The 26145-nt window shown below is 41.5% G+C and overlaps 1 protein-coding gene across 4 annotated transcripts in view; it reads left to right on the forward strand.

Annotated features, from left to right (window-relative positions):
* SKA1 (spindle and kinetochore associated complex subunit 1) overlaps positions 1-19043 on the forward strand; it is a 31393-nt gene extending 12350 nt beyond the window's left edge. Inside the window, exons 1-7 of one of the 4 annotated variants that reach the window (XM_027526041.1) lie at positions 2552-2783; positions 4521-4615; positions 7251-7375; positions 8904-9001; positions 12387-12524; positions 17143-17312; positions 18201-19043. In XM_027526041.1, coding sequence (XP_027381842.1) covers positions 4531-4615; positions 7251-7375; positions 8904-9001; positions 12387-12524; positions 17143-17312; positions 18201-18349 — 765 coding nt within the window. In that variant the 5' untranslated portion in view covers positions 2552-2783; positions 4521-4530 and the 3' untranslated portion in view covers positions 18350-19043. Of the gene's footprint in view, positions 1-2551; positions 2784-3009; positions 3203-4419; positions 4616-7250; positions 7376-8903; positions 9002-12386; positions 12525-17142; positions 17313-18200 lie in introns of those variants that run through there. The other 3 variants (XM_027526040.1, XM_027526038.1, XM_027526039.1) reach the window with 3 other exon arrangements.
* The last annotated feature ends 7102 nt before the right edge of the window (positions 19044-26145 follow it).

Below are 26145 nucleotides of genomic sequence, written 5' to 3' on the forward strand. Positions count from 1 at the left end.
AAAGGGAAGTCAAAGGAATGTAGTTTAGTAGGAAATGTAAAAACATAATCTGCCTCGGGTGTAATAACTCCTTAAAAGTTCAGACTATCTTGCGTGATCAATGAGGCATCTCAGAACACAGTCCATCTATTACAGTGGGCCTTCCCTCTTCTGAAAGGAAGACCCATCAGCAGAAAGCTATGAAAGCTATGTCCCCAGACTTCCTGGACCAATTGGTCGCTAGTCACTGGAATAAATATTTCCCAAGCTGCCTAGAAATGCAGAGTTCTATTGCTTAAAAAAATCTGTGATCTTTATTCTACAGTGAAGACTTTCATTAATTCTGATTTAGGGACTTCTGGAGGTTAAGCTTGACACTTAACTGCAAGAGAAAGACACAGAGAAGTACAAAACATATAAGTAAAGTCTTTTCTGTCAGAGTCAATTGGGTATGAAAAGCTTGGAATTCATAACTAATTTAAAATTGTTCATGGGTGATATGTCATGAGGGAATTAAATGATGATGGAAGTCTATAGGTTCAGAATCACAAAACATGGGAGCAAATGACCCCTGGCTCCTGGGGAGCAGCAGAGCATCATGGGAAAGAGGACCAGTTCTGAGGTCAGGGTCCCATTTTGCCATCTATTAACTTGGGCAAGTTACTTAATTATAAGCCTCTGTTTCCTCATCTGTAAAGTGCAGATCATAATCTAAATATTCATACATTTAGTACAAAGGTTAAATAGGATAATATATGTAAAATGCCTGAATTAGAATAAGTACCCCATAATGTTAACTGATGTTATTGTTGTTATTATTTTCCCCTGAAGACTAGAGTTCACATGACTTTTGCTCATATTTCTTGCAAGGAACAGTCCAGAAATTTCTTACATCTTGCTCTTTTCATCTTTTTTTCCTCTTGGATATATGTGGTCATAACTCTGAAGAAGACAGGTTTTTGTTTTGTTTTATATCTCCCTGTCCCCATTGTCTCATAAATGTTGCTAGATTTTCCTTTGAGAAATTACCTCTGTCCTACTCTGAGACTCTGTAGGGTAAGGCTGTCCTGGCTTCCAACTCCAGGCTGTCTAGTGAATCAGACCATTTCAAATAGACTGATTGACTCATGAGTGAGTAGATGACCCAAGTCAGGCTGATGAGATTTAGTCCTGAGGTTTTTGCTAGATCTCTTAGGAAAGCAAGAACTGCTAACCCATTAGGGTATAAATCTGAAGATACCAGTGGTCATCATAGGGAACAGGCTGCCTGAGAATGGAACCAACATAGAGGAACACATAACTGAGAGATGGAATGGTTTCCTAAAGGTATGAGTACCTGGGTTCAACTGTAACTAAACACACACACACTTTACAATTTTATAAGCCAAATAAAATCTTTTTCTTGCCTAAGTCAGTTTGGATTGAGTTTCTGTCATTGCAGCTGAAGGAGTCCTGCCAAGTCCCAGAGAGAAATCAGAAGTAGGCAGTATGATCCAATTGCTCATTTCTGTATTTTTCCCCCACATTTCCCCCTTCTCTTGTATTCAGTGCCTTTAAGCTATCTTCTTCTTCATTTTTTTCATGGGAAATAATCTGATAATTTTTGTCCTTGATACTGCAGGGTGAATTTCTGTTATTATGTTATTTTTGTAGAACTGATATTTTAAGCTGCATATTTAGCCCTACAATGAAAGGCTTTGATCCTGCTATAGGATTTTGGCTCTAAATATGAAGGTATGTCCTGATCAAAAGATTTAAGAAATGTATCAACTAAATAACAATTTGTAAATCTTGTTTGAATTCTATTTTTAAAAACCAACAGTTTTTAAAAATAAACACTTTTTTGAAAGTTTCTGTCTTTAGGAGATAAACATGGAAATGTTTTTCGGTGAAAAGATACATTTGAGATATGTTTCAAAATATTCTGGGAGGCAAGGGATGGGAGGAGATAAAGTATAGCTGAAACAATATTTGCTATAAATTAATAGTGGTCAAAACCCAATGATGGGTTGAGCATGGGGTTCATTGTACTCTCCTAACTGTATATGTTCAAAACTTTCAATAATAAAAGACTTTTAGAGAATAATAAGTAGAAATGGCCAAGGCAGCTGTTCACTGCCCCCAGAATCTCTGTTCTCCTTCTCGCTTACAAAAAGAACCCTTTATTGTTGAGGGTGCAATGTAACTATCCAGATTTTTTTTTTAATTTTAATGATTTTTTTTTCTAGTCTCCCTTGTAGATGTGAGTGACCAATGGAAAGCAGATAGGACTCATTAGGTGTGGTTTCTAGGAATACTCTTTAAAGGTGCTGCTTCAGCTAGTTCTTTCTCAAAGAACTGAGAAAGGTACTGACAGTTATTTTGCAACACAGGAAAACTTCACGCCAGAATGCATGATGCCATGGGCGTGGGTGGAAAAGACAGAACTTGGGTCCGTGATGACTGTGTAGCTGCCACACCAGCCCTGGGCAACTTTTCTTCTTTTTTACAGAGAATTAAACTTTTTTTTTTTTTTTTTTTTGCATTTGCCCTTACAGAGTTTGTTAACTCCACGAAAGAAGAGAGGATCTCTCAGTCTTACAGCTCACAAACTTGGCTGCTTTTTGGAAGTACCTGGTGTGCTTTTAAAAATGTTAAGGCTTGGATCCCACTTACAGTGTCTGAATTCACTGACTGAGGGTACAGCTTGGGCGCTGGAATTTGTAAAAGCTGCCCTGGTGATTCTAATGTGCGGCCAATTTGGCGATCCAGTGTTGAAGCTCGCGATTTGATCCCCCGAGCGCTGGGCCCTGGCTGGGGGGACGGTAAGGATTCGGTGACCGACTGAGGTCACCTGCTTGTTAAAACGCGGAGTCGGAGTGCTAAATGTGTTGGTAGTTTTAGGCGCTGGAGCCAATCCGGCCCCGCCTTTCCCCCAGATCGGCCCCGCCCCCAGCCCGGGCCCCGCCCCGGCCCCGCCCAGCTGTGGCCCGGATAAACGCGGAAAAGCGTGAGCCCGCTGAGCAGCCTTCGCGAGTGCGGCTGTGCGCCTGCGCTACGCCGAGTTCGGGAGTGCGGCTGTGCGCTTGCGCGGCACCGAGTACCAGCGGGCAGTTTGAATTTCGCTCCCGGAGCCGGATCTCGAGACCTTACGCTTCCGACCGAGATTGGGTGGGGGAGGGGGCGGTGTCTCGGCGCCTCGCGACCCCACCGAGTGGGCCCTTTGCTCCCGGACCCGCACGAGGTTAGAGTCTGGTGTTGAAGATCCCCCCCTTCGGAAGCGGGCATTGTTTAGGCGGGGCGGGGGGCCGGGGCGGCGCGGGCCGGGGTGAGGAGCGGGCCTTAGCCGCTTTAGCTGAAGTGGAGGCTCTATTTAGACCTTTTCACTATCCTCGGACTTCCCTGCTGGCTTAGAGGGTAAAGCGTCTGCCCGCAATGCGGGAGACCCGGGTTAGATCCTTGGGTTGGGAAGATCCCCTGGAGAAGAACATGGCAACCCCATTCCAGTATTACTGCCTGGAGAATCCCATGGACGGAGGAGCCTAGTGGGCTATATATATAGTCCATGGGGTCACAGAGAGTCTGACACGACTGAGCGACTTCATTGCTCACTTTTTTCACTTTCTTTCACCTCCCTTGAAGTGAACAAACAGTACCTGATTTCTTTCCTTCCCCTCCTTCCGCCTCCTGTGGGCTTTGCTGTGCTCAGTCGTGGCCGACTCTTTGCGATCCCATAGAAGAGCCAGGCTTCTCTGTCCATGGGATTTTCCCGGCAGGAATACTGGAGGGGGTTGCCATTTCCTCCTCCTGGGTCCGCCTCCTTACCGACCCCAATAGCAAAGCCCCAATCCCCACATTATAGGAGAAATACTTCCCTGGACCCGTTTCTTTGAACTTCCTGTGTTTTTCCTTAAAATTCTCGGGTATTTAAGTTTTCAGAGAAAATACTGATGTTGTCTTTATGTATAAATAGCATGTTTGTCCCCCTGAATCTCTGAGGAAATGACAGTCTTGTCTTCTGTACCTTGCTTTGGGATGCACTGACTGTAGAAAGCTCTAAGACGGGTCATTACTGGACATTGGTGGTGGTTGTTCAGTCACTAAGTCGTGTCTGACTCTTTGCAACCCCATGAACTGCAGCACTGCCAGGGTTCCCTATCCTTCACCATCTCCCAGAGCTTGCTCAAACTCATGTCCATTGAGTCAGTGATGCCATCCAACCATCTCATCCTCTGTCATCCCCTTCTCCTGCCTTCAGTCTTACCCATCAACAGGGTTTTTTCCAGTGAGTCGGCTCTTTGCATCAGGTAGCCAAAGTATTGGAACTTCAGCATCAGTCCGTCCAATGAATATTAAGTATTGATTTCCTTTAGGATTGACTGGTTTGATCTCCTTGGTTAGAAACTGAATTTTGCAGAATTGAAAGATATTGCTCATGAGTTTTTGTACTTTGTTTTCCAGGAGATGTGACTTACTGGATATTTACCATTCTTAGATTTTGAAAGTGAACAGAAATTTGGTTTTTTTTTTGGTAAATGTGTTTATATATTTTTTTTCTTCAGAGGCTTAAAGATGGCCTCAGATCTGGAACAATTATGCTCTCATATTAATGAAAAGATCGGCAATATTAAAAGAACTCTGTCATTGAGAAATTGTGGTAAGTAAAACAGATTCCACTGACTTTGTACCTTCAAAATACATTTTGATTATTGTCCCACTTTGATGTCTTATGCGTGATTAAGTGAATGTATCTTAGAAAGGTAATTTTCAGTTTTGAATAGTGATTGTTAAAGCAATCTGCTATCCGTATTTTGAATATTGCAGAGGATACTAAAATGTAAATTACATTGAACAATGAACTAGCTAATAATTACATTTACTTATTTATTTATATGTTTTTCTGAGACACACAAGGCTGAGTAGTAAGATTTTAAGGTTATGTTGAGTTCCTGATTCTAGAGCTAAGCAGAGATACTAAAAGATAAGGAAAAAACCAGAAATGGAAAACACCCACAGAGATAGAAGTATCCCATAATTCATGTTGCAGACTGCTTCAATAAGGAAGGTTATCAATATATATCAATATATATCACTAGGAAACAGCTAATTGAAAGTGAAATCAATTTTTTAAACATCCAGAAACTTGGAGGTTGTGACCATCTTCCAAAATATTTTGAAGTGCAGAGAAACAGGGGATCCTGGAAAAATATCGTTTACAAAAATGATGTGCTCTCCAGCCTTACCTAGGAGAACTAAAGATTTGATAGGCAGAATTCCATCTGCAGGGGAGATCCTGTTGAACTTTTATTGTAGTTTGTATTTTGAATGGATAATTTTTTAAAAATTCAAAAATGAAATTATACTGTTGGAATGTCCTTTCAGATTATACATGTCCTTCTGAGACTTGCATATTCTCCCTCCTTTGTCGAGAACCACTAATAAAGAGACTCATCCAGTTTACAGTTGGTGGCTATGTATTCTGTAGAAAGTTAAAGCTGAAGCAACTGTGGTTTCTTCTGTAGCCTCCAGTCTCATATGAGGAAACCGAGGCTCTAGAAGTCAGGCGACTTGCCCAGGTTCTCCTGCTTATCAATGGTCAGTTGGGACTACAGCTTTTGTGTCCTGATTCCCAGTATAGTACTTGTTCTATGCCATTTTTATTGAATAATCTAAAAAGGACATTTAAATCTTTAATAAGTAGTCTTTAGATTTTCTTTCTCAGAGCATGATTATTCTTGGATAGATATAACTTAGAGATTATCAAACTATCAAACCTTGAATTCAAATGGCCCCATTGAAGCATGAGGCCTGGCAGAAGCAGTCTGACCTGTTAGGTTACTACACACTGGGTAACTGTCGTTTGCACGTGGGGAGAATACTTTGTTCTGTGCTACAGCCTATTCAGGAAAGCCCAGTAATACATTTGCCACTTTGGCTGCTGTAATTTACTAGATCACTACTATCAAAAGTAGTAAATTTACTTAGTGCACTTACTTTACTACAAATCAGCAAACAGGGCCCTAAAATTTAGCTGACTGGGTTATTTGAGATACCAGTATATCCAAGCAACTGTTTCACCCCCTGAAATTAGTCTCAGCAGAGACATCAGTACTCATTTATTTGTTCATTTCTTTCAGCTGTTATGAACCTTCGGTCAAATGCTTTATTAGATTGTTGATTTGCAACAGCTTGCCTTTACTGAGTGCTTTACTAGGTTGCAAGCAGAGCGCCCACTCCTGTTCTATGTACTTTCCTGCTTCTCAGGAATCCTCTGAGGGCAAGTGCTGGTGTCTCTGCATGCCTAGAAACTCTAGCCATTTCACTCTGCATCTGTAATCTCCATGTGGTCAAATTTTGTTTTCACTTAGGCGTATTTCATGATTTGGTTGTTAGAAGAGAAGATGGAAAATATTTGGTTATGAGGATGGTTTTTCCTTTTGTGCTTTTGAGGTGCCCTTAAAAATTCTTTTTTTTTTTTTTCACTTCTTTTATTTCTAGGGAGGAAGTTTCTCTGGTTTTCCCATCCTTGTATCTATGAAGCTGGGGAGAGGGGCCTGGCGGTGGGGTTGGGAACTTGAGAGCAGGCTACTCTCCCCTACCTCCCCCAGACACTTGCAGGCCAATCCAGAATGTAAGCTTATCTTCCTGGCCAGTGATTAGAATTTTTCAGGTTTACACATTCACAGGATATATCCCATGAAGAGAGTCCTGGCCTCCTTCGGGATTCTTACTTCCAGCATCTTGTGCTTTGAAGGCCCAAAGCCGGGACTCTTATCCCCATTAAAACCAAATATATTAGGTTGCTGAGGTTGACAACCTCCTCTCTCCAGCATTTCTCGGCACCTTGAGTCCCGCTTCGGCATGCCCCCCACCCCCCTCATTAGGGCTACTGCAGCTTCAGCTCATACATCCTATCTGGTCTGTGAATCTTTCTTCAAGTTGAAACTCTTGGAGATTTACCTTTTTTCTCCTAAGAGCCCAACTATGCATGCAAAAGGGTGTTTATTTTATCTAGCATTTCTAAGTGCTTTATTATAGTGGAAGAATTTTCCAAAAACAAAAGATTCAGGGGATACTTTGTATTTACCTCCTCCTTCCTTTTTTATCATATTACTTAGTAACCAGTTCTTAAGATTATTCGTGGAGACAGGTCCTGGGGTCTGAAACATTGTTCTTTCTTCACCCTCAGTGTCCCTTTATGGTAAGGCTCTGTTCCAAGAGTTCCCTTGGCTACATGTAGGTTTTATGGTTTTCTGTAGGTTTTATTTTCCGTTTTATCTGTTTATTAATAGGGCAAGAACCTACCTTGAAGACCATTTTAAATAAAATAGGAGATGAGATCATTGTAGTAAATGAACTTCTAAATAAATTGGAATTGGAAATTCAGTATCAAGAACAAACCAACAGTTCCCTCAAGGTAATGGTTTTTCTAGTGATGAAACAAAATAAAAAAGGCAGTTAATAGAAACACCTAATCACCAGGGAATTCTTAAGGATTCTTTATGTTTATAATGTTGTTAGCTTTGATTATTAACAGTAAAGAGTACTATTTGCATTTTATTTTCCCAGGGTAAAGGACTCCAGAGTTCCAGAAGTATTTCTTTCTCCATGCTGGTAGCCAGTTTGTTTACTAAAAAGGGAATATTTCCTAAATAATTCTTGGGAGGTTTAATTTAAATAAATGATCTCCTGGGAGTGTGGTGTGGGAGGAGTGCCTGCCCTGGGTTGAGGAGACATGGTCTCCCACCATGGCTCCCCCAGCATGTTCTGCCACCTAAGAAAGTCGTTTTTCCTCTTGAAGTCTCAGTGCCCTTAACTGAAAAGTACTGGGTCATACTGAAGTATTTCTTGCGTCCCTTCTATTCTGCATTTCTTTCTCTGTTTCTACAGGTTGTAGTGTAAGGATTCTCAGGTAAAAAAACCACTTGAGCCTCATTCACACACACATTTTGTTCTAAATAAGACTTTACCTAATAAAAATGCTTCTGATAGGATGGGAAAAGAGTCTGTACCATAATTACCTTATGCTCTTAGAGCCATTTGATACGTTCAGTGGGATTGATCAAGGTGGCCTCTATAGTCCTTTTCAAACATTATAATCCTCAGTGTCTGTAAAGATTTTTCAGGGGATTTTCTGTAGGACTGGACATGATTATGCCTATCCTGCTGTTGGTTGAAATGAGATCAGTATCTCTGAACGTGATCGAGGTCTTTAAAAGAAAGATGTCATACAAATTCAAAACAAACCAATAATGGTTACATTTCTACCTTGCCCAATAAGGCCCAGGGTTAGGTGTGGGTTTAGAGAAGGTCCAACTCAGGATTAAAGCCTATTTGGAATTTTTGTTCACATGATGACTGAAAATCAGATGACAGGGATCCAAAGGTACAGAGTATTTTTTCTTATTAAATTTCCATGAGTTCATAACCTCAAATTCTTGGGAAAGTTAAATAAAGACAACACAAAATGAAGGCAGTTATGATCAAGTAGAAATTTTCATCAAGCTAGAATATACAGAGCTTTCTAAGCAATATCTCGTCCTTGCATTCCAGGAATGTATTATCATTCGGTGCCAGGGAATGCTTGCTAAGTCAACAAAAGCACTTTTACCAGAATGACAAACGTAAATCTTTCCTATACTTTGTAGTTGCTTCCCAAGGTTGAAGTATTTTAGAAAGACATAAATGTCAATCCCGCCTGTTGTAATGTTATTCTAGCAATTGTTCTCTGAACAAATCCAGTAGAGAAAAATAATGTGTCACCATCCCAACTCAGCTCTAGAAACCAAAGGGCTCCTTTTAAATATTGCGGAGTTCAGTGCTTTTTAACCCCTTCCACGCAGCATCACTGTAATTGTACTCAGTCTTTCCTGCTCTTTTTAACATGTTAAAACACACACAGGCAGGACAGATGGTTATTTGTGAGCTTTTTTCTTTTTTTAAAGGAACTCTTTGAATCTCTCGAAGAAGATTATAAAGATGTGGAGCATCTCAAAGAAAACATCCCTCCCCATTTGCCTCAAGTAACAGTTACCCAAAACTTGTAAGTGTGTTTATAATTATTTTTACTCTCTGGACTTGTAAAACTATTAGAACAAGCATTTTAGATCTTTTTGCTTTTCGATATCCTTGCAGTTTTGTCAGTGATTATCCAGTGTTGTTTTCTTTTGTTTGCACTTACACGAGGAATAATCTTTCCCCCATCTTTACCACTTTTCTTATCCCACTGTCTCTAGGGAAAATGTGCTGCCTCTTTCCCAAGGATCAGTCCCTCAGAACAGAGTTTGTTAACATCGGCTCTGGTGACATTTGAGGTCAGATAGTTCTTTTTTGTAAAAATAGCACATCTAGCAGCATGCCTGCTCTCTTCCAACTGAGTATCAGTAGCTCTCCTATACCCTCCTCCAGGGCACCCTCCACCCAGGTGGTGACAATGAAAAATGCCTTCAGACATTGAGGGGGTGGAAATCTCCCCTGACCCTTGAGAAACACTGCCTTAGGGTAAAAATAAACTTAATGAGCCTCCCATCTTAAAAATAGCTCAAGGAACAAAGGCTTAGCTCTATTTTTACCCTGAAACTCCTGTCCTGCCTCTCTGTCTATTGGCTGCTAGTAGATGTTCTTGTGCCCTTTCTCCTGAAGCCCCTAAAACCTAGCTTTTGGCGGTTAATTATTACCATACTTGTGAAAATGATTGTGTGAAGGTCACAAAGAGGTAAAAACAATTACCTCTTGAGCCCTGATTCTTTTCTGGTTTTATTTTGCTGCTCATCTTTTACAAATGATGCTGTCTGCCCTACTGGGCTTTCTTAGTTGTCTTCCTACATCTTTGACTAGGCTGCCTCCCTTTTCTCTGCCCTCCTTTAAGTTACAAGTATCTCCTAAGACACTGTTACTTAACACTGTTGTTAATGCTCTCAGATGTCCACCTCCAGCCTTGACATGGCATCTGGTTCAGCTGTTTGAACTGCTTGCTGGGAGTCTCAAAAATGAGCTGTTCTCTCCTCCAGGTTTGCGTATGTGAGACTAAATTGGCTATCTCCTTGTTACCTACCCATCACCTAGACAGGAACAGGGCGTCTTCAACCTCTCTCTCTGTCCTGCAGCCCCTTGGTCTCTGCAGGGTTTTGTCTGCCTCTGCCCTCCCTCTCTCTCATTGTCTGGCTCCATGAGATCTTCCATCATCTTTTGTCTTTATGATTTGGGAGTTACTTGTGTTTTGTCTTTCCAGTATTTCTCCACTGCCATCTCTCCAGTCCTCTGCCACCAAAATTGTATTTCTTTTTTTATTTTCTTGAAGTATAGTTGATTTACAAAATTGTATTTCTAAAAGGGGCTCCCCTTGTATACCATGACTAACTTAACTATTTTAACTTTTGAAATGGATCATATATACACAAAAGTAATTGAAGTATTATTAGTGCAATTTAAAGGAGAATAATAAACATCAGTGAATCTACCAGTCAGATTAAGAAATAGGACACTGCCAGTACCTACAACACTTCTTCTGTTGCAGATTCTCCTTCTATTAAAGAGGTAATCACCCTGGCATTTGTGATAATCACAGTTTTGCGTATGTGTTTCCACCAACAATATACTGCTTAAATTTGAAAACTAAAAGGAAAGTGTGAATCTTGCTGTGTAGGAAAAGAGCTGTGTTGTTGCTGATAGTTGAAGGTCTCCAGGAAATAAGCTCAACAGAGTCCCTGGCGTGCCAGAGTACCTTGGAATTTCCCTCCAAGAAGAGAAAATTAGGGAGTTCCTTGGCAGTCCAGTGGTTAGGACTTAGTGCTTTCACTGCCACGGACCAGATTCAATCCCTGGTCAGGGAACTAAGACCCCACAAGCTGAGCAGTGTGGCCAAAAAAAAAAAAGGAAGAGAAAATTAGTGGGCAGGGTCATGAATGCATGGAGGAAGAAAGGACATCTTGGGATATCTGCCAGGTCTATTGGGCTGGACATTGGACACCCAGCAAGAATGTGGCCCAAGGAGTAGGGGGGATTTTCTTCTAAACTCACTATGGCCTAGGTTCAGCTTTCAGGGCCAGGGCACAGCAGAAGCTTTGTATAGGTAGAAAAAGTTATTTTTAGCTGATGCACACAGCAGGACCTGAGAACAGGTAAGAATCAACCAAACTCAGCGTGGAATCTCAGGTTAGGATTCATGTGAGGATGATGCTCGGAGAAGGCGTTGGCACCCCACTCCAATACTCTTGCCTGGGAAATTGCGTGGACAAAGGAGCCTGGTGGGCTGCAATCCATGGGGTCGTGAAGAGTTGGACAGGACTGAGCGACTTCACTTTCACTTTTTACTTCATGCATTGGAGAAGGAAACGGCAACCTACTCCAGTGTTCTTGCCTGGAGAATCCCAGGGACGGGGGAGCCTGGTGGGCTGCCGTCTATGGGGTTGCACAGAGTCAGAGATGACTGATGTGACTGAGCAGCAGCAGCAAGGATGATGCTACAAGCATTGGGCATCTTCATCTTCACAGCCTGTCACACGGTCATCTCTTCATGCTGCCTCTGTCAGGCCTGGTCACTGTCTGTGTCTGGTACTCAGCTGTCGTCTTGGGATCTCACCTCCCTGTCCTTGGGATTCCCTTTGTATACTCCTGGGTTGGATCATTTCTTTCCTGTGTCCCCTTTTCTGTTTGGAGAAGTCAAGCCAACCTGACTTGCTGCTGGCACGGGGGTTTCTTCCTTCCCTGGCAGTTAAACAGCCTAGAAGCTATAGCCTATTCCTGGACTCTACTAATGCAGAAGGAGCTGTATTAGGCTGCTCACCCACACCAAAAAATGGAGCAGGACTGACCCTAGGGTACCCACGTTCATTGCTGGCAACTGAAATGAGTCTGCAGCAGGTGGGATATTAGGAACCAATGGGGTAAATTAGAAGTATAAGATGATTGATGTTTCAACATCCAGAAATAGGGAAATCAGAAAGAGAAGTTGTTTAGAGGTTAAATTCAGCTTCACACATACTGACTTTGAGGAGCCTGTGAGATAACAGATGAAGATGTTTGGCATGTGTATTATTTGCACCATGTTTTGTGTGCATAAATAACGTAACTATGTTACTGAAGATTTGGGAACTTAATTTTTCAGTGTTCTCTCCACTATTCAAAAAAAACCTTTCTTTTTGGCTGTGCCATAGGGCATGTGGGATCCTAGTTCCCTGAGCAGGATTGAACCCGTGCCCCCTTCATTTGAAGCTTTTGGAGTCTTAACCACTGGACCACTGGGGAAATCCCTTCACTATTCAGATCTTCAAAGCATTAGCAGTAGGGATAGAAAACGAAAATGTTGCCTATAAAATTATAACAAGATGGAAAAATTATAAGAGCAGTGCTTAATACCAGTCATTTTCAGTTGCAAAGCCTCCCACTATGCCGCAGAATTCTGACAATTGTTTGTCTCTGTTCTGTAGTGTTAACGGATCAGATCTTGACCCTGAAGAACCGGTCAAAGTTGAGGAACCTGCACCCACAAAGAAGCCTCCCAAAGAACAAAGAAGTATTAAAGAAATGCCATTTATAACTTCTGATGAGTTTAATGGCATTCCTGCGTGAGTATTTGAGATAAATTTTAACATTCAGCTCTTTAGTAATCAGCATACATGATTGTTTGTCATAAACCTTGAATATATTATTTGTAATATGCTGTGTTCCATTATTGATCTTTATTAAAATAGTTTTACATTATGCTGCAGGAATCTTTTGTGGAAGATCCTTAAATTTTTGTTTTTTATTTAGTTGTAAAACCTAGTCATAGATCTAGAGATGGATCAGTTTGTTCCTGAGTCCTCTTAAGGTCATTTTATGATACAGATTTTTTATCCAATTACATTTTAGAAGTAGCCTCAGTTTTGCTACAGTTTTAAGGAAAGGGAGTATGTTGTATAGATTTTGAAATTAGTTCAGAGAGAGCTCTGTTTGATTTCCATTTGTCCATTAACTTGTGCCACACACTTGTTTGGGTCTGCTCTGTTCTGGGCTCCGGGTCACTGAGGAGAAGAATATAGGGGTGAATAGGACAAGATACTTCCCCCCAACAAGGACTCCATTGCTCTTCATAGAAGACATTAATAGGGAACCAGTTATGGAAATCCATGTTTTAAACTCATAATTCCAGGGCTTCACATCTTGGCTTTATATTATTGCATTTCTTCTTATTTTCTTACACAAGTAATGCGTGTTGTTAGTGTTTGTTGTGAGACTGATAACTCATCTGTAATTCCACCACTCAGACAAGATAGAGTATTTCCTTCTGTATTTTAATTTCACCTACATAACAAGTTGTTTCTGATTGTTATTACAACAGTGTAGTTATTCTATGAATATAATTTACTTATCTTTATTGAGCATTTTTCCATCATTAACTGTCATCGAAAACTTGGGTGTTAATAGTTGTATAATATTTTATGGTGTGGCTACTCTATAAGCTATTTAAGCAGGACTTTATCAAATATTTGGGTTGACTGTGTTGTTATGAAGAATGGTACAGTAAAATTTCTTTTACACAGGTCTATTTTGTAATTCCCTTATTATTATTATTTCCTTGAGATAGAGTCCTAGGAGGAGACTCCCCAGGGCAAAGAGCATGGTTATTTTACTTGCCTGAGAGTTGTCCATCCAGATTTTTTTTTTTAGGTTTACAGAAAAATTGAGCAGATTGAACAGTGTTCTCATAACTGAAAACAGTTTCCCCTATTGCTGACATCTTGCATTAGTGTGGTAAATTAGTTACTATTGCTAAACCAGTCTAGATACTGTTAACTAGATATTAACTACAGTCTGTAGTTTGCAGTAGGGTTCACTCTTTGTGTTGTGTAGTCTGTGGATTTTGTCAGATGTGTGATGTCACGTCTCCACCGTTATGATATCATACAGAATAGTTTCACTGCCCTAAAAATTCCCTGTGCTCCTCCATTTCATCTCTCCCCCTGAGACCCTGGCAACCACTCATCTTTTTATTGTCTCTATAGTTTTCCCTTTTCCAGAATGTCATACAGTTGAAATTATACGCTGTTGCCTTTTTGGACTGGCTTCTTTCACTTAGTAATACACATTTAAGATTTCTCTAGTGTCTTTTTGTGACTTGATAGCTCATTTCTTTTTATCACTGACTCTGATGCTGGGAGGGATTGGGGGAGGGGGAGAAGGGGATGACAGAAGATGAGATGGCTGGATGGCATCACCGACTCGATGGACGTGAGTTTGAGTGAACTCTGGGAGTTGGTGATGGACAGGGAGGCCGGGCGTGCTGTGATTCATGGGGTCGCAAAGAGTCGGACACGACTGAGCGACTGAACTGAATATCCATTGTGTAGATGTAGTAGTTTGTTTATCCATTCATCTGTGGAACAACATTTTGGTTACATCCGGTTTGGGGCAGTTACGACTAAAGCTGCTGTGAACGTTCACGTGCAGGTTCTGTGTGGACATGTTTTCAGCTCACTTGGGTGAATACCTAGGAGTGAGGTGGCTGGATCATATGGTGAAACTGTTTAGCTTTGTAAGAAGCTGTGAAGCTGTCTTCCCTAAGTAGCTGTACCATTTTGCATTCCCAGCAGAACAGGAGTTCTGTAGCTCCATATCCTTGCCTGCGTTTAGTTTTGTCCGTTGTTTTCTGTTTTAGCTGTTCTGGTCAGTATAATGTACCTCATTGTTTTAATTTTCAGTTTCCCGATGACGTATGATGTTGAGCATCTTTTCATATACATAGTTGCCCCTTGAAAAATATATGGCAGTTTCACAAATCTGAGACTCAGAATGAGGCTGACATTTTAGTTTTTGTTGTTTGTTTTGGCCACTCAGTCATTTCCTTTGTTGACAGCTTTATGTGATTAAAATTGTTTGATGCTATTTGGTTTTCTATATTGTTGTTGTTGCCAAGAACAAATGGCTGTGAGGAACAGTGCAGTAGAAAGGTCTTTAGAAAATGCTTTCTTGGGGACTTCGCTGGTGGTTCAGTGGTTAAGAATCCACCTTGCAGTGCAGGGGATGTGGGTTCAATCCCTGGTCGGGGAACTACGATCCCACATACCTCAGAGCAGCTAAGCCCATGTGCCACAACTACTGAACCCACGTGCCACAACTACAAAGTCTGCATACCACAGCAAGAGATCCCATGTGACGCAGCGAAGGTCCGCCTGCTGCAACTAAGACCTGCTGTAGCCAAGTAAACACAGAGATAAAAGAAAACGCTTCCTTGTAGGGAGGATATTGAAATAGTCATGGTAGAGTATTCGTTTTTAAACTAAGAGATTATTTAACGAATGAGAGACGTTAGAAGGTTAGGATAAGAAGAATGTGTTCCAAGCATGGGACTTTGATTGATTTATCTTTAAAAAGTTGATACTGAGGTGCAATTTAAAGTGGAAAACACTGGCACTTGTTTTGAGGAAATTAGAGGATAGTTCACATGGTTTAAAGCAGGGGTCCCAATCTCCGGGGTCTAATGCCTGATGATCTGAGGTGGAGCTGACGTAATAATAATAGAAATAAAGTGCACAATGAATGTATCACACTTGAATCATCCCCAAATCATCCTCCCCTACCCTGCCCGACCCGGTCTGTGGGAAAATCGTCTTCCGTGAAACTGGTCCCTGGTGCCAAAAAGATTGGGGACTGCTAGTTTAAAGGAATTTCATTGTGTTGAGCTGTGGCATCAGCTGTTTGTGGAAATTGTGGTTAAAAAAAATGAGTGGAGAAAATGAATTTAGAAAAGAGAATAATGAAAATGGTTTTGGTCAATATGAATATTTTTCTTTAAACATTTATATATTATTTTATATTAAGAAACTTTCAATTAGAAAACTGCCCCTTTTAACAGAGGGGAAGGTCAGAGTTTAATATAATGAATCCACGGTTTGTTGAAGGGAAAGGGAAGCAGATCATAAAAATTTTGTTTTGGGTGTATATAGACCACTCAAAATCAAAGGTCTCCTATTCTTATATTCTAAGACTGTGATTGGCATCACTGACTAAATGGACATGAGCTTGAGCAAACTCCAGGAGATAATGAAGGCCAGGGAACCCTGGCATGCTACAGTCCATGGGGTCGTAAGAGTCAGACAGAACTCAGTGACTGAACAACAAGAAGACTCTGGTGACTGCGAGGACAGGCAGGAGGGAGACTGAATTGGAAGGATGGGCTTTAGAGTCAAAGAGACAATGCTTAATCCACCTGCCAATGCAGGAGACACAGGAGATGCAAGTTCAACCCCTGGGATGGGAAGATTCCTTGAAGCAGGATCCCAGTATTCTTGCAGGCTTCCCTGGTGGCTCAGATGGTAAAAAATCCACCTGCAGTGCAGGAGACCTGGGTTCAGTCCCTGGGTTGGGAAGATGCCCTGGAGAATGGAATGGCTATCCACTCCAATATTCTTGCCTGGAGAATTCCATGGACAGAGTATCCTGGTGGGCTATAGTCCGTGGGGTCACAAAGTGACTGAGTGACTTTCACATTCACTTTCAGATAGTATTTAAGGCCATTTGAGCGCGAAACGAGTGAGGCTGTCCATCCTTCTCCTCTGCCAGGCAGCTTAACTTCCGGGCCCTCTGATTCCTTTGCAGCCCGTCCACCATCAATTCTTCTTTGTTGGCTCTTCATCTCTGTTGTCTTCTTTGTCATTTTCCCTTCCTCCTCCCTTTTTTTTTTCCCTTTATTTCTCTGAGCAGATCTGTTTCTGCAGAAAACTGAAGTGGTATGAGTTATATAATTATTAATACTAAAATTTTTCTTCCCCTTGCTTACAAACATTTAAAAATATTTATTAGTTGGAAAATTTTATTAATAATAATTAATATTAATAACAATATTAATATTTATGTTAATATTATTAATTGGAGTTAATCCATTGGAATCAGAGTTTGAGATTAAATTGTTAACTTAAATTGTTACAGTAATTCTGTAAGGAGTAGGGATAGAGATTTCTGCATCCAGATATAAGTAGGGGAGATAAGCACTAATATATTGTAGCCTCTACTTAATTTTTCAGTGGTTGAGACACATCTAGTTTATTTGGAAGTTGCTATAAAGTATTTTTCCAAAGAGTGCTAGTAGCTTGTATAAAGTAGCTTGACTGTATAAAGTCACCATATGTAAATATTTTTCTTCAAAGAAAACAATTTTGTATGATGATTCTTTTAAAAAATTAATCATTTTCTTTTTGTTTACAGGTACATGAAATCCCGCTTAACCTATTGTCACATTAATGATGTTATTAAAGAAATCAACAAGGCAGTTGTTAGTAAATATAAGATCCTACATCAACCAAAAAAGTCTATGAATTCTGTGGCCAGAAATCTCTATCACAGATTTATTGACGAAGAAACGAAGGAAACCAAAGGTAAAATGAGAGTATATATATGTGTGTGTGTACATGTCAGCTGTTTGGAGTGTAACTAAATCATGAGAAACAAAACTAATTCCAGAAGATTCTAGCTCTAGAGAGGTAGTTCTCAACCAGGGGCAGTTTTCCCACCAGAGAATATTCTGCCATCTCTGGAGACAGTTTTGACTGTTAACACCTGGGGTTGGGGGTGCTCCTGGCACCTGGTGAGTAGAGACTAAGGGTCCCACTGAAGTACCCTATAGTGCCCAGGGCAGCTCCGACAAAAAAGGATTATCCAGTCTAGAATACCTAGTCTAGATAATTATCTAGAATTATCTAGTCTAAAACAGTAGTAGTGCCGAGCCTCAGAAATACTGCAGTGGAGTCTCTTACGGAATGATACCCAGTGTTTTCAGAATTAGAATAGTAATAACAGCTGGTGATGCTTGGGTAACACTTACTATGTGGCAGAGAGTGTACTAAGGGCTTTAGTCCTCACAGCATCCTTATGAGTTGTGTACTATTAATACTCCTATTTTACAGATGAGGAGGACTTCAGTTCCTTGCCCCAGGTCAGTCAGTTGAGTGATAAAGCTGCCGTGGGTTTCTGGGTTACATTCTCTTAACCACTACCATATTGCTTCTTGAAAAGTGAATTGTTCAAAAGATACCGGCAGATAGCCAGTGATAAAATAAGCAAGGCTGCACTGCTGAAATGCTACAGTAAACATTATGCAACTTCAGTTGAAAGAATAATTATTTTAGCAAGAATACCAGTTCTCACTTTGATTCAATGATGATAGTCAAAATCATTAATGTTACTCATAGTCATAATGTAATATATTAAAGACTCATCTTGAAAGTTGTCCTAATAAAAATTAGCACTAATATCTTTACTTTCAGGTCATTATTTTGTAGTGGAAGCTGACATAAAGGAGTTCACAGCTTTGAAAGTCGACAAGAGGTTTCATGGGATACTGAATATTTTACGACACTGCCGGAGGCTATCAGAGGTCCGAGGGAAAGGGCTTACCCGATATGTTATAACATAATGTCCTTGTGAGCTTTTGAACCAGCTAACAGGGTTTAGAGACTGTTCCTATAGTTTGCTTACATGTAATATTTTAATACATAATTTTTTTAGCTTTTTCATTCTTTTTTTGTTTCTTCTAAAAATAAAGCATGTATATTTAAAAATCCGCTACCTTGCAGTAAGTCCGTAATCACCTACCGTGTGAGCCTCTGTTCTAGGCATACAGTGGAACTAAGAAATGTTCCTATTTAGTTTTCATGTTCAGTGACAGTGTCGCCAGGTCCCAGTAAGAGGGATGCAGATAAAAGCCAAAGTTCAAGAAGAGAAGATCAAGGAAGACCAGGCTCTTTGGAATTAAAGTTCATTAGTGTCTGTATTCCATCCTATAGATTGATGATATTTCAGGCTATAGTCAGAAGTTGGATATGAGGGCAGCCCATTGATCCTGGGTCGGGAAGATCCCCCAGAGAAGGGAAAGGCTGCCCACTCCAGTATCCTGGCCTGGAGAACTCCACGGACTGTGTAGCCGACGGGGTCACAAAGAGTCGGACACGGTTGAGCAACTGTCGATTTGTTCACTTTCGTCCATGTGGTTTTCTGCTTTCCCATATGTGGTTAAGGAACAGCCTGCCTGAAATGCGTTCAGTGTAAATCAGTCTGTAAACATCGACCTGTAATGAAATTGTAATAAAAGTATATTGAGATGAAAAAGATGATAAGATGTGCGAGCAGATTGATAGTGGTCACGGAAAATGGGTGGTTGGATTGTAAGAATTTAATGGGAGTTTTACTTCCACACTTGGGGAGACTGTTAGTCTAATCTGTGTCTTAGTGTTCTATAGAGAAACCGAATCAACAGGCTATCTATCTGTCTATGTGAAGTGAATTGAAAGTCACTTAGTCATGTCCAACTCTTTGTGACCCCGTGGACTATACAGTCCATGGAATTCTCCAGGCCAGAATACTGGAGTGGGCACCCTTTCCCTTCTCCAGGGGATCTTCCCAACCCAAGGATCGAACCCAGGTGTCCTACATTGCAGCTGGATTCTTCACCAGCTGAGCCACAAGGGAAGCCCAAGAATACCAGAGTGGGTAGCCTATCCCTTCTCCAGCAGATCTTTCCTACCCAGGAATTGAACCAGGGTCTCCTGCATTGCAGGTGGATTCTTTACCAACTGAGCTATCAGGGAAGCCCTTAATACTAGAGTGGGTAGCCTATCCCTTCTCCAGCGGATCTTCCCAACCCCAGAATCGAACTAGGGTCTCTTGCATTGCAGGCAGATTCTTTACCAACTGAACTATCTATATCTGTGTCTATATCTATCTATCTCTCTATCCATCTATCTCTAGTTGAGATTTATCATGAGGAATTGGCTCATGTGATCATGGAGGCTGGGGGCCCCCCAGATCTGCTGTCTGTTAGCTGGAGGCCCAGGAAAGCCAGTGATTTATTCAGTCTGAGTGTGACAGCCTGAGAACCAGGGAAGCCAGCCCAGAGCAGGTGAGATGAGAAGTTGCAGTGAGGCGGGAAAATAACACATTCTTCCCTCCTTCCTCCACCTTTCTTTCTACTCAGGTGCTTCTGGATGGATGGGAAGATGCCCACCCACACAGGGAGGGAAGTCTGTTTCATTGAGTCCTCTGATCCCATTGAGTCCTCTGATCCAGTGCTCATCTAATCTAGAAACACGCTCATAGACACACCTAGAAATGATGTTTAATATGGGTGCCTGGTGGCCAGTTAATCCTCACAGTCTATGTCTGTGCCATCTGCTTGGCAGGCTGATCCTTGCAGCCGAGAAAAAAGTGGCCTGGTTAACACTCACTGTGATGACCCCAGAATACGTTAGCACTGCTTGTGTATTGTTATTCTTTCTTTCTCCCTAATTTAAATGCAGTATGTTTAATTTTGACTAGACGGACCTTTGTTGGCAAAGTAATCTCTCTGCTTTTTAATATGCTGTCTAGGTTGGTCATAAAACTTACCTAGTCAAAGCTATGGTTTTTCCAGTAGTCCATGTATGGATGTGAGAGTTGGACTATAAAAAAAGCTGAGTGCCAAAGAATTGATGCTTTTGAACCATGGTGTTGGAGAAGACTCTTGAGAGTCCCTTGGACTGCAAGGAGATCCAACCAGTCCATTCTAAAGGAAATCAGTCCTGAATATTCATTGGAAGGACTGATAGTGAAGCTGAAGCTCCAATACTTTCTCCACCTGATGCGAAGAACTGACTCATTGGAAAAGATCCTGATGCTGGGAAAGATTGAAGGCAGGAGGAGAAGGGGATGACAAAGGATGAGATGGTTGGATGGCATCACCGACTTGATGGACATGAGATCAACTTTGGGAGTCGGTGATGGACAGGGAAGCCTGGCGTTCTGCAGTCCATGGAGTTACAAAGGGTCGGACACAACTGAGTGATTAGAACTTCCTTTTCAAGCAAAATGACAGGCTTGTTCTACTTACTTACTTTTGAAAATAACATTTTCTTATAATCCAATTTTGAAAGGACTTTGTGGTCCTGGCCTCTTTGCCCTCAGACCCGTTCCTTGCCCTTTCTTTGCCCCCGTCTTCTGCAGTAGCATCAGTAGCTCATAGCCCAGAAGCACCCATGCTGTCCAGTGCCCCCGTAGCATGGCCCTCTCTAGAACTCTATGCCCTGAACCTCGTCACAGCTTTCTGCTGCAGGTCTCACAGCCTGGAGGGGAACGAATTCCAGCTGACTCCAGCTGAATTCCGCAGGGCCTGACGCCTGGTTTACCACCCTCTAGTCCTACCAGCCTAGGTAGAAGAAGGGTTCACAGTAGTGACCGAGGACCTCATTCTGTCTTCTTTGTTGAGATACTCATTTTTTAAAAACATTTTATTTTGTTTTGGGATATAGCCAGTTAACAGGCTTCCTTGGTGGCTCCGATGGTAAAGAATCCATCTGCAATGCAGGAGACCCAGGTTTGATCCCTGGGTCGGGAAGATCCTCTGGAGAAGGGAATGGCTACCCACTCCTGTATTCTTGCCTGGAGAATCCCTTGGACAGAGGATCCTGGCAGGCTACAGTCCATGGGGTTGCAAAGAGTCGGATCAGTTACCAAACAGTGATTGTTTGACATGAACAGCAAAGAGACTCAGCCGTACATATACAGGTATCCATTCTCCCCCAAACTCCCCTCCCATCCAGGCTGCCACATAACATTGAGCAGAGTTCCATGTGCTATACAGTAGGTCCTTATCGGTTATCCATTTTAAATATAGCAGTATGTACATGTCCATCCAAAACTCCCTATCTCTTCCCCCCTGGCAACAATAAGTTTATTTTCTAAGTTTGTGAGTCTCTTTCTGTTTTGTAAGTAAGTTCATTTCTATCATTTCTTTTTAGATTCCACATATAAAGGATGTCATATGATATTTCTCCTTCTCTGTCTAACTTCACTCAGTATGACAATCTCTAGGTCCATTCATGTTGCTGAAAATGACATTATTTCATTCCTTTTTAATGGCTGAGTAATATTCCATTGTGCATTTGTAGCACATCATCTTTACTATTCATCCATCCATGGACATGTAGGTTGCTTGCATGTCTTCACTATTGTAAACATTGCAATAATGAACATTGGGGTGCATGAATCCTTTCAGATCATGTTTTTCTCTGGATATATGTCCAGGAGTGGGGTTGCAGGGTCATGTGGTAGCTCTATTTTTAGTTTTTTAAGGAGTCTCCATACTGTTCTCCAGGCTTCCCAGGGGGCACTAGCGGTAAAGAACCCGCCTGCCAATGCAGGAGACATTGCAGACGCAGTTCAATCCTGGGTCAGGAAGATCCCCTGGAGAAGGGAATTGCAACCCACTCCAATATTCTTGCCTGGAGAGTCCCATGGACAGAAGAACCTGGCCGGTTACAGTCCAAGGGGTCGCAAAGAGTTGGACACGACTGAAGCAACTTAGCACGCACGTACATGCTATTCTCCATAGTAGTGGTACCAGTTTACATTCCCACCAACACTGTAAGAGGGTTCCCTTCTCTCCACACCCTCTGCAGTATTTATTGTTTGTGGATTTTTGATAATGGCCATTCTGGCTGGTGTAAGGTGATAATCTCGTTTTGATTTGTATTTCTCTAATAATTAGCAATGTTGAACATCTTTTCATGTGCCTCTTGGCCATCTGTATGTCTTCTTTGGAAAAATGTCTATTTAGGTCTTCTGCCCATTTGTTGATTGGGTTGTTTGTTTTGATGCTATTAAGGGTCATGAGCTGTTTGTAAGTTTTGTGATTTACAAATTTTTATGTAATGAAATCTTTAATCTGTTCCTTTATAGGTTCTGCGTGCTGGAAAAGTGGGTTATTTGTAAATTGAAACATTTTTCCTAGGTGACACGGGCTAGCTAAAAGTGGTCACGCTATATCACCACCTCGGTCTTGTTTTACCTCTCCTAAGGACCCCTGTCCCCTTTCACCTCTCCTGAGAACACTCTATCCCCTTTTACATTTCTTAACTGTGTGGGTGTCCCCTCAAATGGCCTCTTCCAGTTTGAATGTCTGGATGTGGATCTTGTGTCTATCCTACTTTCTGGTTGCAAAGGGCAAATGTAACTTTAAATGAAGAGATCTGACTGTCACTCCTCGTGGCGGGCTGTATTTTCCAGCATGGATGGGTGATGGGAGAATTCCACACTCCACCCACCCCATGTGCCCTGTCAGTGTGATGTCAACACTTTTCCAGCAGGAGGCAGGCGCTTCGTTCCCTCTCTTTGAATCTGGAGATAATATTTGTAACTGCTTCAGCCAATCAAATTGAGAGGAATGCCACTGCCTGATTTCCAAGCTAGCTATTAAAGAGAATATGAATTCCATCTGGTCTCTTCCTTGGGATGCTTGCCTTTGGAACCCTGTCACCATATTGCAAGAAAGCCCGGACTACATGGAGAGGTCACATTAACTGCCACTGACTACCAGTCATGTGAGCAAATTATTCCAGCCCCCAGCCTTAAAGTGTTCTTGCTGAAGTCCCAGACATCCAGGAATAGAGACAAGCTGCCCCTACTGTGCTCCGAATTCAGGACCTGCAGAAATCATGAAAAATAAATGATTATAGTAGTTTAAATACACCACATTTTTGCATAATTTATCATACAATGAGAGAGAATGAAAACACTACTCAAACTTTGCATCACCAAATAATGGGACATCCTAACATTATCTGCCTCCTAATGTGACACGATATGAAATAGACAGCACTGCCTGTGAAATACTGTCAAAAAGATTCAACTCGAATCTGAAGAAAACTTTGGTTCTATCATTTTTGTAGGAAGCACAGGGGATAGAGAAGTTAAAAGTCATCATGAAGAAATAATCAGACAAATCCAGATATAAGTAACCTGGTCTCTTAAAAACAAGTCAATAATAGAAAAAAAAAATAATAAAGGGATCCAGTTCTAGATTAAAAGAGCCTACGATTACAGTCAACATAAACCATGAACCTTGATTCCTTTTGAATAAAAAGATATAGGGACAGTATGGAAACTTAGGTTGTATATGGGATGCTGTGAAAGAACTAGTGTCTGTTTTCTTAGGTGTGATAGTCTTGTGGTCATGTAGGAGGATATCCCTATTTTATGCAGGTATGTCTGAGATATTTTGGGATAAAACAATGTTTATAAATGGCCAATCAATATAACTGGATACATCCATACATAGAGTATACATGGCAAAGTGTTAATAATTGTTCAGTCTGACAAAATAGCATTCCATTATAACAGTCTTTCTAATTTTATGTGTCAACATTTTTTTCCTAATAAACTTTAGAATACTTGTGAAACAAACACTGATATTTACATTTCATGAAAACACAGATAAGAACTTGTGGACTGGTGACTTGAAGCTGGGATGGAAAGGTTGTTAGCAGTCCTTGCGAAATTCAGGTTCCTGTATCCATGCTTCCTAGCACTGCTCACTGAGCCTAGACTGGGTGTTTGAGTTTAATGCATTAGATGAAATTTCTTGAGTTATGCTGGATGCAAATATCATTATGTTTACACATGAAGCAATGTGTTGGGCATCTATTAATAACTTTTGCATGGAGAAATGATGCACAGCGTATAAAGCTTGATATCTGGAAAATATGTCACTTTTAATGAACCGTGTTTTCACATAATCTTAGGTAGGGCATCTACTCCACGAGTGATGAACATGGACAGATGTTCATTTCAAATGCATGTTTAACTTAATGATGAGCCCACTTGCCTGCCTTTTTACAACTGTAGTGCAATTTCAAACTAATATTTTAAATCTAAGATCAATGCACCAACTCCCAAAGCTCAAGTAATTAAAATTCCCTTTGTCCTAATGGGTCAACATGACAAAGTGGACAATTCTAATGACAAAAGTTTTCTTGGTAGAGTGATTGTCAGCTATGCCTCAACTGCATACTAAAAATCACAACTCTAATCCTAACTGTGACTCAGAAATCAAATTATTTCTTGGGGATACTCTCTTCAACTTAATAATCCAGTAACAGGGTGCATCAGAAAGAAAACTTAAGGCACTCTGGGGCTTCCCTGGTGGTCCAGTGGATAAGAATCCGCCTGCCAATGCAGGAGACACAAGTTCGATCCCTGGTCCAGAAGGCTCCTGCATGCCACGGGGTAACTAAGCCCAAGCACTACAACTACTGAAGCCTCCATGCCCTAGAGCCCGGTGGCTGCAATAAGAGAAGCCCCAGCACAGCAGTGAAGACCCAGCACAGCCAAAAATAAAAATAAATACTTTTTTTTTTTTTTTTAAGGAAAGAAAACTTAAGCTTCAGAAACATGGTTCTAGTCCTCGTTCTGCAGTTTACTCTCTCTCGGTTCTACCTTCAAAAATTTGACCCCTTCTCACAAGCTACCACCCTGGTTCCAGAAGTCTCTCTTGGATTAACTCAAAGCTTCCTGACTGGATCCTGTGTTAATTCTTGGCCTGCTACTGTCTGTTCTCCACATGAACTCCGGGAGTTGGTGAGGGACAGGGAGGCCTGGCGTGCTGCCGTCCATGGGGTCGCAAAGAGTTGGACACGACTGAGCAACGGAACTGAACTGAACAGCCTATTCGCCACATGAAGCAAAGTGATTTCATTCACTCCGCTGCTCAGAACCCTCCAATAGCTCCCCATTTCTTACAGAGCGAAGGCTGAATCCTCATTAAGGTCTGCGAGGCCCTTCGTGTCCCTCCTCAGCTCAGGGGTACCGTCTCCTACTCCAGCCACCATGGCCGCCATGCTCTTCTTGGACGGGCCCAGCGTGAGTCTCCCCGGAGTGCTACACTGGCTGGTGCCTCTGCCAAGAAAGGTCCTCATCCTTCACCCACGTGACCCTACCCCCTCACCTCCTTTATATCTGCTCAAGTGTCATTAGATCCTTCAGGCCTTCTCAGACCACCTTTCATTATATTTACAGCTCCCTCTGTAACACTTTCCTTTGCTGCTTTGTTTTCCTTCTTAGCACATACGTCTGTCTGACGGTTTATATACTTTACCTGTTTATTTGTCTCTCTCTTCCCACTAGAATATAAACTACTAAGGCCAGGAGGTTTTTTTGTCCCTCATTCCTGGCTCAGAGGGTAAAGAGTCTGCCTGCAATGTGGAAGACCTGAGTTCGATCCCTGGGTTGGGAAGATCCCCTGGAGAAGAAAATGGCAATCCACTCCAGTATTTTGCCTGGAAAATCACATGGACGGAGGAGCCTGGCCGGCTACAGTCCATAGGGTCGCAAAGAGTTGGACACGACTGAGCGACTTCACTTATTTTTCTGCAGTGTCCCCACTTTAACAAGGCTTTCCGGCAG

Source organism: Bos indicus x Bos taurus, chromosome 24 (assembly GCF_003369695.1).
Source record: "Bos indicus x Bos taurus breed Angus x Brahman F1 hybrid chromosome 24, Bos_hybrid_MaternalHap_v2.0, whole genome shotgun sequence".
Lineage (NCBI taxonomy): Eukaryota > Metazoa > Chordata > Mammalia > Artiodactyla > Bovidae > Bos > Bos indicus x Bos taurus.